This window comes from Macrobrachium nipponense, chromosome 26 (genome assembly GCF_015104395.2).
Source record: "Macrobrachium nipponense isolate FS-2020 chromosome 26, ASM1510439v2, whole genome shotgun sequence".
Taxonomy (NCBI): domain Eukaryota; kingdom Metazoa; phylum Arthropoda; class Malacostraca; order Decapoda; family Palaemonidae; genus Macrobrachium; species Macrobrachium nipponense.
Genome location: NC_087215.1, coordinates 60609614 through 60625833, shown reverse-complemented (window position 1 = coordinate 60625833; position 16220 = coordinate 60609614). Strand labels below are relative to the sequence as shown.

General features: G+C 47.1%; 1 protein-coding gene across 2 annotated transcripts in view; it reads right to left on the bottom strand.

The window, feature by feature from the left end:
* LOC135200314 (regulator of nonsense transcripts 2-like) overlaps positions 1-16220 on the bottom strand; it is a 305608-nt gene that overhangs the window by 110975 nt on the left and 178413 nt on the right. For both annotated transcript variants that reach the window (XM_064228867.1, XM_064228866.1), the window contains exon 13: positions 4613-4794. In XM_064228867.1, coding sequence (XP_064084937.1) covers positions 4613-4794 — 182 coding nt within the window. The remainder of the gene's footprint in view (positions 1-4612; positions 4795-16220) is intronic.

Below are 16220 nucleotides of genomic sequence, written 5' to 3'. Positions count from 1 at the left end.
CTTTGCAGTGAGACCCCAACGATCCTTAAGGCTTTGGTTAAGCCTTGTAGCTTCCGCCTGGACCTCCTTTACCATTGCATCGGGGAAGAGGTCTGCTCCCCAGATGTTTGATGAAAGCAACTTATTCGGTTCATGCCGAATAGTTGCTTCCTGGAGGACATGCTTCCGACAATTCGTTCTGGCTGTGGCGAACTCAAACATGTCAGACTGTACCGTTTGAGTCAGTGACTTGGTGATAAGCTTGAATAGTGGCTCGGAAACCGTAAGCAATGGTAGCCATTTCTGTCATGGCCATGGAGTTAATAGACCTGGCTAGCCCTAGACTTGGCCTCAAACTCCGCCTGAATGAGGCTGTCCGGAAGTCTAGGCAGCTTCTCACCAAACTGATCCATAGCACAGTCTGGTTTGAGTTTGCCCGCCGAAAAAGTGTTGGGCAGGTCTTCCCACAATTCTCCGGTTGAGGGAAACAAAGGAGATGTGGGGTCCGCTTCCTTTAGCTGCGGTAACGACTCCCCCTTTTGGGCCGCTGGGATGTGACCGTAGCGATCTTGGTAAGGAAGGGAAGCGGAGTTCCCTCTTCCATTGTGAAAATGGTGAAGGGACTCTTAAAGGGTTGAATCTTCGTATTTGAACAATCCATGTCCTCTAAGCACCTGAGCCATTCTCTTTGAGCCTGGTCACGTGAATAGAGGACTGTCTCTTTAGGGACTTGTCATCTCGCGTCATGGCAGCGGCAGTGAGTCTGGCGTAGCCAAATGAAACGGCGGTTGTAGATCCTCCGGGTAGAACTCGAAGTCCTCAATCCTTCGAGTTCCACACTCCGGAATAGAAATAAGCCCGTCCTGGAAGGGGGCGTATGACGCCACCTCCAGGGGTTATTCATAGAGAACGGAGGCAGAGAGTCATGAGGTGGAAGCTGAGCTATACCTGTGCCGAAAGGTGGGGGAGTAGCTAGAGGAGCCTGGCTCAGTTCGGCGATGATGTTATCCTGGGAGTTGATCCTGTCGGACAACCGGGAGAACATCTGCTCCATACTGTTTTGAGAGAACCGACCAAATCCCCCATGTGTTGTAACAGACCAGCATTGGGATCCAAAGCTGGAGCTGCTGCGGAGGTGGTTGGGTAACTCTGAACAGGTACCAAGGGGAGAGGAGAAACGGCTGACTCCGCCGGAGTATGTGATCTCTCCTTGGAAGATCTACTCCTTGAGGATTTGGAGCCGGACCCAGAAGCTCTAGACCTCTCTGCTCCGGGGTTCGTAGCCGGAGACTTGCGAGATGTTGACGCCGACGACGTCTTTTTGGTTTTTGGACGACGACGACGTCTTACTTAGGGTTTTCACAAACCGTCTGTCCTTTGACCTTAGGTCTTACGGAAGCATCAGGAGAAGTATAAAGGAGCTCAGCTCCTGTAAAGCCTTGGAAGGAAGCTGGAGAGTTAGCAGGAGTAGAAGACCCAGTGGCGCCCAAGGGAAGCCCTTGGGCGTCCAACGTACCTACCTCGACCAACAGGTCGTCAACACCTACCATTGGTTCAATATTTAGATCCAGTGTCGCGACTTCCGACGAGATGTCCTGGCCTGGTTCAGTCAACGAAGCGGCGAGCTGTTGCTGAATCGCCGCCATAGTCGGGGCTGCCTCTGCCGGGTCGACGTAACCCGTTGACTTGCCGCCGGGGAAGATCAGGACAGCCAACCTCTTCTCAAGGATGTAGGGCTGTCCCTTGGCGGCGTTCTTGCCAAAACCGCCGACCCAAGCCCGCAGGGTTGCCAGGGCGGTGTCTCTAACAGCGGGAGCCTGGAAGAGAGGGTATTTGTTAGTTTTAAGTTTAAACTTAAAATTAAAACTTAAGTAATAGGTTTAGACTAAAAACATAGAGGATGCGAGATCCCATATAAAACAAGCTTAAGTTTAAAATAAGAGATTAAAATTAAACTTAAGAACTATAACCTTGTAGGGATTAGCGAACGGAGTTGGGAATACTACCCACCCCCGTCTAAGAGCTGGCTCACCAGATCGTAGCAAATAGTGCAGGTCTCGTGAAACCAGACTTGAAGGTTCCCGTGCGGAGTCGCGCATGGAGCATGGGATCTGCAGACTTCATGCCCACAGGGGTCCTGGAGCATGGCATTGCATCCCGGATGCTCACAGTTGGTGGTCTGTAAGTGAAAAGATACATGAGCATCCTAAAAGATATCACTTACAGGCTAGAGGCTAAAAGAACTCCGCTGCATGCCGGAGCGCGAAAAAAGAAAAAATTTTGGGCATAACCCCTCCCTTACCGCCTGAATAGGCTAGAACCCCGGAGAGATCCGGTGTGAGTAGGTAACGGAGGGATTTGGCTTAAGGTAGCTTAAATTAAACTTACTATAGTTTAAATTAAATACTAAATGCTTAAACCTAAAGCCATAGAACGTACCAGAATAAATCCGGTGCGCGGCGGTGTTCACGTCGCGATATCAGCGCGACGGGGTAGTTAGGAAAGACCAACTGTACGCCTGCAGTCCGCCCGTCAGGGTGAACTAGCACCTTTCCACGTGGATGCCGGAGCTCCGGTAAATTAAAGAGCACCAGTAAGCTGGGAAAGGGCGAGAGGGCTAAACAGACTCGAGCTAGCAACGGAGCGACGGAGTAACGACGGAGGGGGGAAGGCCAGTCCCCCCCCCTTAGTCATCCGAGCGTGCCGTGAAGCCAGAGAGCGGTCGAGTCCAGTCTGGGTCTGTCCAGCCCCCCCTACTCCCTCCGCCTAGGGAGAGAGGGAGGCAGGCACGGGTATGTGGAGCGAGCGTGGACAGACCAACCCTCCCCCCCGGCCCTATGGAAGAGCGGGAGGAGGGAAAGGTGACTGGACAGGCGCCTGGCTGCTCCGTGATCACGTAGTGACCACGGAGCGGTAACATGCAATACAATGACACAATATAGCCTAGGATAAAGCAACCAACTAATCAGAGAGATGCTATAGAGAAGCAACCGAACTGAAGAGCGGAAGCAATAGTGGTGGATACCAATAATACATAACCTAGGCTACGTGAAATGCCAGACGCCGTAGGCTAACCTAAAACATAAATAATCAAAATCACTTTAACGTAAAGAAAGAAAATAAATCAGAAGGAGAAAAAATCCAGGAGTGTACGACTAACTCGAAAGAAAGTCTACCCAAACATCAAAGCTAGCCGGGGCCGATACTAAGAGCTGTGGCTAGGGTCTGGATGGAAGATGCCTACGCAAGGTGAAGAAGACATGCATGCATGACATAAACCCAGTAGGCTGGACCCCTAACATAAAATAGATAACTAATAATAGAGCGTAAGGAAATAAGGGAAGGTTCTGGGTATGGAAGACCAAGAACGAACCCGCCACGAGGCAGAACCATGCTGCCATGCTTCCGACCTAGAGCCCGTATTTATACCTAAAAAAACGGCAAATACTGACTCAAGGGCGGAAAAAACCAAATAGCAATAACAACTGATTACTTAACTTAGCTGCTGCGATGGCTGTACGCTCCATGACTGATAAATCCAAGATAGGGGCACAAAAAACACAGAGCAAAAAAGGGCACGTGTATACGCGGTGCGCTAACTGAAAAGGATGGCCACCAGAGGCGCAGCAGTCGGCAGCATGGGATGGAGTAGTAGTAGTTGCTGCCCACTCTGTGGGTCGGCTCCCCTCTAGTGGGGGTTTTGTAGTGGGAGATTTCTATTGGCAAGTGGTTCGTGGTAGTGGTCTCACTCGCCATAGTGTTCATACCGACACCCTCTTGGAGTGAGCGAGTCAGTAGTACTGACCTTTTCTTTATTTTATTTATTCTCTGGTATGTGTTAGTACATTTACCTTAGAAATAATGGATTAAAGGATATTTCGCGCAGCGACACGAACTGAGCCCAGAAATGCAACTAATATAAGAGTGACTTGTGTCTCTGTGACTGTTTCAGTCTAAATTCAGTACATAACATGAGAGAAACTTGAGAGGAAGAACAGATTTACATGAAAAAGGAACAGGAAGAACAGATGTAGGTGAAAAATTTATACAATGAATAGACATATGATATAAGAACTGCAAGAACAGATTTAAGAGAAACTGTGAGATAGGAGAAGTGGTTGTGAATAGAAATTAGAATGGTTGATAGTAGATTTGCAGATGTGGAGGAGTTGACTAATGCCACTAAGAAGTCACAGAGGCTGGTGAAAACATTAGAAAGTGCTGGTAAGAGAAGGCATTTCAAAGTATATATTAGTGAGAATGATGTTAGGTAAGCCTCCAGAAGTCAAGAAGATGGGGGAAAGAATATTAATAAGGATACCATAAGAACGAACATTATTGACTCACTTAAGTACTTGCAGGTAAATCCTACGATCTGTGGAAAACTTATGGAGATGAATCACAAAGAAAGTAAAGTATGAATGTACTTGTGCGACAGAAAAGTTGAAGACACAGAAGCATTTTGTGAAAGAATGAATGTAAGAAATTAGTTAACTCTTGGTGAAGTAAGTTTGTAAAATGACTCAATGAGAGAAAGGGAGAATGGTCTATTGACAAATTTTCTACACAGTATGTGGAATAGTACAAATCTACTTAAGGAAACATCATGATACACTAAGAAAACACTACCAACCTATACATAAAACGTCCACACGTCTCCAACAAGTTACATGCCATCTCGATGTGGTGATGATTGAAGTCCTGGAGTAACATCCTTAGGCAAATCAGCGCCTCGCTTCTTGGGAAGACGCGAAACTTGACCAGCTCACCAATGAACCGAACGACTTTGATTTTAGACTCGATATTAATCTGATCCTGAAAACAAAAATTTGTCTGTCAACTAACATATAAAACATCTTTGAATACGAGACATCCTTTTCATATCACTATAAGAGGATCTATGAAAACTTGAATCATATACTGGAACTGGATTGGAACTGGAATATAAAAATTTGGCCCAAGGCTAAGTACTGGGACCTGTGAGGTCATTCAGTACTGAAGGAAAGCTGAGAATAAAGGTCTGAAAGATGTAACAGGAGAACCTTGCAGCTGCACTATGAAACAATTGTTAGGGTAGGGTGAAAAGTGATATGGGAAAAAAGGAATTAAAAGGGATGCGGCTAGGGGTCAAAGGGATTCTGCAAAGAACCTTAAGTTATGCCTGCAGTGCATAGCGTGTGGTGTACTGATGGCCCTTCCCCCTACGGGGGACTGTATTGCAGCTTAATGGTTTGGGCTAATTTGAGGTTCTCTGGTGTCACGTAACTGTACTCATTGTAAAACTCATATCTGATTCGTGAATTCAGGTTAAAATCACAATTTTTGAAAGTAAATTGTATTTTTCTTAACTATACAAACCCTCAGTCCTTTACATAAAGAATTACTTTCGGCGTAGCTGGAATACGGGCGTTAAATTCTTGAACAAGGTGGTTAGGCAGTACGTAACTACCATGTGGCAGGTGGGTAGGCCAGCTTGCCCGGATGTAAACTCTCCACTTTGCCTTTCGGCCAAGGTTCAGATTGAGGGGTAGCATGAGGTGGGCATATATGTAAAGGACCTCAGGTTTGTATCGTTAGGTAAAATACAATTTACTTTCAAAAATTGTGATTTGTTCCTACACAATATACAAACCCTCAGTCCTTTACATAAGGAAGACTCACTGATTGGTGGGAGGAACATGAGTGAGCGCCTCTAGAACTGACTGGAGTTCTGCACACCTGGCTATTCCTCCTGGTCGTAAGAGCGAGGAGGAATGCCCTGCCTCTGACAACTTGATCGTATAGGAGCTGCATGATCAAGAGTCAGACTTCTGGGCCTTTTCGAAATGAGTGAGGAATCGTAACTCATCCAAAAATGCGCTGGGAAGAATATTTAGTCGGAGGCATAATGCAAAGTTCTGGGAAGGGTTGCATTATTGCCAGTCTCCTTCCTCCCCTTGCTAGAGGAAGGAGCAGGATTGTTTCTATGATTCTGATAAGAAACACAGAAAGGAAGCTCTATGTGTAAGCTTACCGCATAAATCGCCCAACCAACCAGTGTAAGTTTGAGTCCTATCCTCAACCCGAAGGAAAAGGAGTGGAAGGACGAAGTGGGGAAGGTGGAGAGGCCAGTCACTCTTGCATCCTTCTTACCGCTAGAACTGCACACCATAGGTGAGATGCAACTTGTCCTCTTGAAGGAGCCGGGTAAGCAAACACAACCTGCAAGCATCCACCAATGGTCCAAGGAAAGGAGAACCAAGGACCAGTGGGCAGGCCCAAAGGAAGAAAGATAAACTATGGTCGCAATGAGACCTTATCTATCTTCCTGTCCTCACACTGAGGGACCTGGGGCAACCCGAACAAGATGTAAGGTCTGTAAGGACATATTTTCGGAGTGATCAAAAGTACCCATTCACTGGACTACCCAACTGCAGAGAAGTATCTCACTGTCTTGTAAGACTCAAGAGAAAAACGTGTCATCCGACACTTCTGCAATGGCAGTCCACAGCGGATAAGGAGACTGACACTCCATGGTGGGTGTCGATCCTTTATGGGTACAGCAACACACCAATAGGACAAAGTAATGACTGATCTGGATCAACCAATACAAAGTCCACAGCATGAAGGCTCAGTGAGCCGTCATGCATCCAAAACGTAGTCAAAACATGATACGCGCCTTTGAAGAGTTATGCTGAGAACAACCATACAAATCATCTATCTTGTTCGCCACCAATGTTGGGAGACGAGATGATGATTCTCTCAAGGCATGCGCAGAAGTTTCACATCAGCAGTTGAATATAAAATAAGGAGAAACAATACTAATACAGTGGAACCTCGACATACGAAAGTCCCTATCTTGTTCGCCACCAATGTTGGGAGACGAGATGATGATTCTCTCAAGGCATGCGCACATCAGACGATAGTCAATTGCCTTCTAGAGACTGAGGTCCCTGTGATGGCAAGACGGAAGTTTCACATCAGCAGTTGAATCTACACTAAGGAGAAACAATACTAATACGTACAGTGGAACCTCGACATACAAAAGTCCCTACTTATGGAAAATCCAAGTTACGAAAGCAAAGACAAAGATTTTTTTGCTTCTGCATACGAAAATAATTCAGGTTACGAAAGGTGGCACTGTAAAGTCCGAGATTCACCCAGACCACCAAGATCAATTTTAAAACTCGCGCGCCTCTTAAATCTGTAGACTCGCCACCATCCTCCCACTCTCCCATTGGTTCCTGATGCTAGTCACCGCCGTAAGATCCTGCTCTCTTATTGGTCAGCATCTATCCCATCATGCCTCTACGTAAAGGCGTCCTTCGGCCACTTCATCGCACCAGCGTATCGTATGCACGCAGAATTCGTTCGTACACATATAAGTATTTCGTTAGTTAAAGTAAATTCGTGTTAGTGATTTCGCTTTCTACTTGTACGTATACTTTATTGTGTTGTGTGTGAACTTAATTAACTTAGTTATAGCCATGGGTCACAAAAATGTTGCTGAAGTTCACGGAAAGAAGAGGAAGTACAGCCAAAATCCGTCGACGATAGGCACCATCCTTAAGCAGAAGGAAGCCGTCAAAGCAGCTACACCTTCCAAGAGCGTGACTATTTTGTCCAACAAGAGGAGCCACGTGCATGATGAGATGGAGAGGCTGCTTTTTGTCTGGATAAAAGACAAAGAAATCACTGGCGATACGATAACCGAAATGGCATCTGCCACAGAGCCAGCACTATTTTCTGTGATCTGATTGCCCAGGCCGAAGACAACGGAGAAGAGGGGACATCAACGCCAACCCCAGACTTCAAGGCTTCTCGTGGGTGGTTTGATAAATTCCATAAAGGGACTGGCATCCATTCGGTAGTGCGGCATGGGGAGGCTGCCAGCTCGGACACAAAAGTGGCCTAAGCCTTTATTAAGAGGTTCAACAAGATGACGATCAAGGAAGGCTACAGTTCTCAGCAAGTCTTCAACTGTGACGAGACTGAACTTTTTTTGGAAAAAAATGCCTCATCGGACGTACATCACGGAGGAAGAGAACAAGCTACCCAGGCATAAGCCTATGAAAGACAGGCTTATGGCTTATGCTCGCACTACGTTCCAACGCCAGTGGGGATTGTAAAGTCAAGCCCCTTCTTGTGTATCATTCGGAGACTCCTCGAGCCTTCAAAGTGCTAAAGGAGAAGCTTCCAGTGATGTGGAGGACTAATGCAAAAGCCTGGGTAACAAGACTTTTGTTCACCGAGTGGGTAAATCTGTGTTTCGGCCCGACAGTGAAGAAATTCTTGGAAGAGAAGCGCCTCCCTCTGAAATGTCTGCTGGTGTTGGACAATGCCCCTGCTCACCCTCCTGGCCTCGAGGAAGATATCCTAGCAGAGTACTATTCTTTCATCAAGGTTCTTTATCTTCCGCCAACACCACCCCTCTCCTCCAGCCCATGGACCAGCAAGAGATATCGAACTTCAAGAAGCTGTATACGAAACATCTTTTCAAGAGATGTTTTGACATCACCGATACCATAAACCTCACTTAGTGTGAATTTTGGAAGGAGCATTTCGATATCGTGATATGCATCCAACTCATCGATCAAGCTTGGCGGGAGGTTTCGAGGCGAACCTTGAATTCTTTGTGGAGGAAACTCTGGCCTGATGCCGTATCCGCCCAAGACTTTGAGGGATTCGACGTGGGCAGAGCTGATGCATATTCAGAAACAGTTGACGATCCTGAAATTGTTTCACAACCAGATCTTGACGAGATCGTTGCTCTTGGCAAGTCCATGGGGCTGGTCGTCGACGAAGACGACATCAATGACCTTCTCGAGAAGCACCAAGAGGAGCTTACGACGGATGACCTGAAGGAGTTGGAGGCCATGCAACATAACGTCGTTCAAGAAGAGTTCTCTAGCAGCGGCGAGGAGGAGGAGGGGGACCCAATGACAACAGCAGAAATTAAGGATGCTCTAGCTCCTTTTCATAAGGTGCAATCATTTGTAGAAAAGAGACACCCCGAAAAGGCTTACACAGGTCGTATGCTTGCACAGTTCGATGACGTTTGCCTAAGTCGTTTCAGGAACATTTTGAAAAGCAGGCAGAAGCAATCTTCCTTGGATTGTTATTTTTTAAAGAGGCCTATAATAGCAAGCAAACAGGAAGATCCATGTGATATGAAAAAACAGAAAGTTGAAAGTGGTGAAGAAATTGAAATTTTGAAAAAAAAAAAAAGTATAAAAAAGTAAAAAAAAATGTACAAATCAAAAAAGACAAAACAAAATTAATTTTACGTCTTTTGTAAAGTTAACTGTTTTCTGTTACTTGTTAATGTGTTTTGTAAAGTTTAGTGTTAGTGTTTTCTGCCATTTTTTAATGTTTCGTAAAGTTCAGTGTTCATGTCTTCTGCCATTTGTCCTCCTCCTCTGTCGCCACTTTTGAAGATTGCCTCACTCAAAAGGTAAGGTTCCACATTTTACTACATATGTACGTACAGTACTTCACTAAAACACTTTTCTGGGCTCAGCTCGTGTCGTTGCGCGAAATATCCTTTAATCTATTATTTCTAGGGTAAATGTACTAACACATACCAGAGAATAAATAAAATAAAGAAAAAGGTCAGTATAACTGACTCGCTCACCCTCCAAGAGGGTGTCGGTATGAACACTAGGCGAGTGAGACCACTACCACAGAGCCAAATACCAATAGAAATCTCCCACAACAAAAACCCTCCATGAGGAGAGCCGACCCACAGAGTGAGCAGCTCGTAACTACTACTACTCCATCCCATGCTGCCGACTGCTGCGCCTCTGGTGGCCATCCTTTTAAGTTAGCGCACACGAGTCACGTTGTGCGATTTTTCTCTCTGTGTTTTTTGTGTCCCTTTTCTGTTGGATTTTTTACTATAATGGAGCGTGCAGCTATCGCAGCAGCTAAGTTAAGTACTCAGTATTTACGGTTAGTTGGTTTTTTCCGTCCCTGAGACAGTATTTGCCGTTTTTTAGGTATAAATACGTTCTCGGGGTCGGAAGCATGGCAGCATGGTTCTGCCGCGTGATGGGTTCGTTCTTGGTCTCCCATACCTAGAACATCCCTTATTTATGTACGCTCTATTGATTATCCGCTTTGTTTAGATTAAGGTCTACTCAGGTTGTCATGCATGCATGTATTTATATACACCTTAGTGAAATTTTTGCTTTTATAGCTTTTTCCATCCAAGACTCCCTAGTCCCAGGTTCTTAGTATCGGCCTCTGACTAGCTTTGAGTGGTAGACTTGCCTTCGGGTTAGTCGTACACTCCTGGATTTTTTCTCCTGCTATATTACTTTCTCTCTTTCATTTTTATTTTATTTTATTATATGTATTTTTTGTCATCGTTAGGTTAGTTAGGAGCGTCTGGCTTAGCCTAGTCCTGGCTCATAGAGCCTATACTACCGCTGATCAGTTCGGTTGCTTCCCTATAGCATCTCTCTGATCAGTTGGTTTTAGCCCTGTGGGCCTGTATGCTACCGCTTTTCAGTTCAAGTTGCTTCCCGATAGCTTCTCTCTGATCAGTTGGTTGGCCTAGGTTTGGTTATCGTATCTCAGTTTACCGCCTCGTGGTCACTTCGTGATCACGGGACAGCCAGACGCCTGCCCAGTCACCCTTCCCCCCCTCCCGCTCTTCCATAGAGTCGGGCGGGGGTGGGTCGGTCTGCCCATGCTCGCTCCGCATACCCGAGCCTGCCTCCCCTCTCTCCCCTCGGCGGAGGGGCTAGGGAGTCGGGACAGACCCAGATGGTCTCGACCTCTCCGGCTTCTCGGTCCGGCCGGGTGGTAACGTTGTGGGGGGCCCTGGCCTTCCCCCCCTCTGTTACTACCTTGTCGCTCCGGGCTAGCTCGAGCATGTATGTCCTCTCGCCCTTTCCCTCCTTACTAGAGCTCCTCCCTGATCGGAGTCCTGGTATCCAGCGGAAGGGGCTAGTCCACCCAGCAGAGTGGACCGGAACATACAGTAGGTCACTACTAACCTTACCGTATTGCTGAGTTACTACACTCCGCTTCACACTGGACCTAGTCCGGTTCGCTTGTGTTTAGGTTTAAGTTATCTATAAGTTTATCTTAAGTACCTTAAACCACCTCCCCCTCCCTTTCATATCTTACCGATCTCTCCGGGATTATAGCCTATTCAGGCAATGCAGGGAGGGGTTATGCCCAAATTTTTTCCGAGCTCCGGCATGTAACGGAGTTCTTTTGTCCTTTAGTCTGTAAGTGATGCCTTTTAAGATACTCATGTGTCTTCCCACTTACAGGCCACCAACTGTGAGCATCCGGGATGTTCCGCTACACTTCAGGACCCCTGTGGACACGAAAAAAAAGTTTGCCGGTCCCGATGCTCCATGCGCGGACCCGCACGGGGACATCCAGGTCTGGTACCATGAGACGTGTACCATATGTTACGATCTGGTGAGCCAGCTTTTGGAAGGGGTAAGTATTCCATCTCCAGTAGCTGCTCCGCCTTCTTTTTTTTAGTGCTTAAGTTTTCATCATTTACTTTAACTTAAGGCATCTAGTTTAAGTTATACTCTAAGTTTTAGTTTTAAGTGATTCTTAAATCTAAAATACGCCCTCTCTTACAGGCTCCGGCAGTAAGGGATACCGCACTGGCTACCCTGCGGGCCTGGGTCGGAGGTTTTGGCAAGAACGCCGCCAAGGGTCAGCCCCTCCCACACCTCGAGAAGCGGTTAGCACTATTAATCTTCCCCGGAGGCAAGGCGACAGGTTACGTCGACCCAGTAGAGGCGGACCCGACTATCGCCTTCATCCAACAACAGCTGGCGGCCTCCTTAACTGAACAAGACCAGGATATCTCCACGGATGTCGCAACCCTGGATATTAATGTTGAACCGATGGTAGGTATAGACGACCTGTTGGTCGAGGTAAGTAAGGTGGGCACCCAAGGGTCGCCCTTGGGTGTGACTGTTTCTTCTACCCCTGCAACCTCTCCATCCTTCCAAGGCTTTACGGGTGATGAATTATATACTCCTCCTGAGGCTTCGGTTAGACCTAAGGTCAAGGCTAAAGTGATGACCTTGACTAAGACGTCATCGTCGTCTAAGAAGACGTCCTCGTCTTCTTCCTCACGTAAGTCTCCGGCTCACAATCCCGGCCCAGACAGGTCTAAAGCTTCTAGCTCCGGCTCTAAGTCCTCAAAAAGTAAATCCAAGGAGAGATCTCGCACTCCAGCAGAATCACCAGTTCCGCTACCATTGGTTCCAATTCAGAGCCTCCCCTTCCACCTCCGCAGCAGCTCCGGCTTTGGACTCCAATGCTGGCCTGTTGCAACAGGTGGGCGACCTAGTTGGGTCCCTAAAGAGTTAGTTATGGAACAAATGATCTCTCGCCTGTCGGATAGGATCACTTCCCAAGATACTATTATAGCCGGGCTAAGAGAAGCTCCTCTAGCCTCTCCCTCACTTTCCAACACAAGTGGAACTCAGCTTCCTCCGTATGACTCACTTCCTCTGCTTTCTCTATGAACAACCCATGGAGAGTAGCGTCATACGCCCCCTTCCAGGACGGTCTCATCTCCATACCGGAGTTTGGAACTCGAAGAATAGAGGACTTCGAGTTCTACCCGGAAGGCCTACAGCCTCCTTTCATAGGCTACGCAAGGCTCACGCCTTCGGCTATGGTTCGGGACGATAGGGTACCAAAGGAGACAGTCCTCTATTCACGAGACCAGGCTCAGAGAGAATGGCTCAGATGTTTAGAGGACATGGATTGTTCTAACACCAAGATACAACCATTTTTTAAAAGTCCCTTTACCATTTTCACAATGGATGAGAGTACCCCCGCTCCCGTTCCTAACCAAGATAGCAAGGTCGACCATCTCAGCGGCCCAGAAGGGGGAACCCATGCCTCAGTTGAAAGAAGCAGATCCCACATCTCCGTTACTCCCTTCAATTGGAGAATTGTGGGAAGACTTGCCGAATACATTCTCAGCTGGCAAACTCAAACCGGACTGTGCTATGGAGCAGTTTGGTGAAAAGCTACCCAGGCTCCCAGATAGTCTTATTCAGGCTGAATTAGACGCAAAATCACGACTAGCCAGATCAATCAACTCTATGGCTATGTCTGAGGTAGCAACCATGGCCTATGGATCAGAACCAATTTTTAAGCTTATGACCAAAGCCCTGACTCAAACGGTGCAGTCAGATATGTTCGAGTTTGCCACTGCTAGAACGAATTGTAGGAAGCATGTCATGCTAGAGGCAACCATTCGACATGAGCCGAATAGGTTACTCTCCTCTAACATCTGGGGCGCAGATCTCTTCCCAGAGGCTATGGTTAAGGAGTCCAGGCAGAGGCTACGAGGTTGAACCAGAGCCTTAAGGACCGTTGGGGCCTTACGGCTAGGAGGAGGCAAGACCTGACACCTAAAGGTAAGGGACAGAGGAAACCCAGGCGTTTCCAACCTTACCAGAAGAAGCAACCACGCTTTCCTCAACAAGTTCCAGCAGTGCCGTTAGTGCAGACAGCCCAACCTTCCACTTCTAAGGGTCAATCACAGCCAATTTATGTGATATCCCTCAGCCTCAACCCTCTACCTCAAACGCCATCTCTCAGCTTACAATCAAGCCTTCGAGAGTCAAGCTTCTCAGAAGTATGACCGCTCTGGGTAAGGGAGGCAGAGGTAAGCGGTCCTTTCGTGGGAGAGGATCGGGAGGCCCCTTTAATAGGGGGAAAAGCACTTCAGAGGAGGCCGAGGCGGTTACCAGAACCAATGAAGAACTTCAGGTAGGAGGGAGGCTGTTTCACTTTCGCCACCGGTGGAACTTCAGCCAGTGGGCTCAGAGCATAGTGTCAAAAGGGCTGGGTTGGAGCTGGTTGACGAACCCACCTCCAGCCAGACCTTTCCGTCAACTTCCTTCCAAAGAATTGACAGAGTACGCAGAGGACCTCCTTCAGAAAGGAGCTATAGCGAGAGTCAAGAGATTAAAATTTCAAGGTCGCTTGTTCAGCGTGCCAAAGAAAGGCTCACAAAAAAGAAGGGTAATCTTAGACTTGTCCCGCTTAAACTTAGCCATCCGCTGCGACAAGTTCAAGATGCTCACGATCTCACAGGTGCGGACCTTACTTCCCCGTGGGGCCGTCACCACCTCTATCGATCTTACAGACGCCTACTATCATATCCCTATTGCAAGACACTTCCGTCCGTATCTGGGATTCAAGATAGGAGACCAGACATTCTCCTTCAAGGTAGTTCCATTCGGACTCAACGTGGCACCCAGGGTGTTTTCACGAAGCTAGCGGAAGTGGTAGTGCAACAACTCAGATCGCAAGGGATTATGGTAGTGGCGTATCTCGACGATTGGTTGATCTGGGCCCCATCAGTCGAGGAATGCAACAAGGCTACACTGAAAAGTGATCCAGTTTCCTAGAATATCTAGGATTCAAGATAAACAAGTCCAAAGTCAAGACTCACTCCAGAGTCAAACTTTCCAGTGGCTAGGCATTCAATGGAATCTATCCTCCCACACTCTGTCGATTCCATCTACCAAAAGGAAAGAAATAGCGAAGGTCAGTTCAAGCAATTTCTAAGTCACAAACTAGCATCAAGGAGAGCTCAGGAAAGGATCCTCGGCTCTCTCCCAGTTTTGCATCAGTACGAACGTCTTAATGAAAGCCAAACTGAAAGACCTAACCAGGATCTGGCGCCTCGCGAGCAAATGTCAGGTCCAGGGACAAGCTATCCTCAGTGCCTCTGATTCTAAAGAATCGGCTTCGCCGTGGGCAAAAGTCAAGAATCTATCAGTGTCAGTACCCCTTCAGTTCCCTCCACCAGGGATCACCATCCACACAGACGCGTCCTTAAGCGGCTGGGGAGGGTATTCCCAGTCAAAAAAGGTTCAAGGGATTTGGTCACTCCAGTTCCGTCAGTTCCATATAAACGTACTGGAGGCAATGGCAGTGTTCTTGACTCTAAAAAGGTTACACCCACCAAAGTACTCACCACATAAAGCTAGTCCTGGACAGCGCAGTGGTAGTACATTGTATAAACAGAGGAGGCTCCAAGTCACGTCATCTAAATCACGTCATGGTAGCCATCTTCTCCCTGGCAGACAAGTTCAGTTGGCATCTTTCCTCCACTCAACATAGCTGGAGTGAGAAACGTCCTAGCAGACGCCCTATCCCGATCAGTACCCCTAGAGTCGGAATGGTCACTAGACAACAGTTCGTTCCAATGGATCCTTCAAAGTCCCAGGGCTACAGGTGGATCTCTTCGCATCCCAAGCGAACCACAAACTACCGTGTTATGTAGCCCCCAACCTGGACCCTCTGGCTTACGCCACGGACGCCCTGGCTCTGGACTGGAACAACTGGAGAAGATTTACGTCTTCCCTCCAGTGAATCTCCTTATGAAAGTATTGAACAAATCTAGGACATTCAAGGTCAAGTGGCTCTAGTAGCCCCAGACTGGCCGAAGAGCAATTGGTATCCCCTAATTCTGGAACTGGGCCTTCGTCCTCTTCGGATCCCCAGTCCCAAGCTCTCCCAGTCAGTACAAAAAACGAAGACTGTGTTCGCTGCCCTCAGACGGGATTCTCAAAACCCTAACTTTATGGATTTCATGAAGTTTGCGGCAAAAAGAGATGCGAATATTGACCCTCAGAATATTCTCTTCTTGGAATCCGATAAAAGGGATTCAACTTTGAGGCCAGTATGATGCTGCTGTTCAAAAAAGTTAGCAAAACCTTGCCTGAGAGAGTCCGAGATATCAGAATCATGACAGTTAATTCAGCTATATCCTTCTTCAGATCCTTATTTGAAAAAGGTTTAGCAGCTAGCACGATTACGACAAACAAGTCAGCCTTGAAAAAGATATTTCAAATTTGGATTTAACATAGACTTGACGGATACCTACTTCTCGTCTATTCCTAAGGCATGTGCTAGACTTAGGCCTTCTGTGAGGCCTACGTCAGTTCATGGTTCTTAAACGATGTTCTAAAAACTGGCTTCCGAAACCGATAATGAAACATGCTCGTTTATGATGCTCCTAAGAAAACCCTGTTTTTATTAAGCCTGGCTTCAGGAGCAGAATTTCAGAACTGTCGGCTTTATCCAGAGATCCGGATCATATTCAATTCCTTCCCACAGGGGAAGTCCTACTTTCTCCGGAACGTAGCTTTTTGGCAAAGAATGAAGATCCTTTGATGAGGTGGGAACCTTGGAAAGTACTACCTCTCCACAAGAGTATCCCTTTGTCCAGTTTTCAAACCTTACGA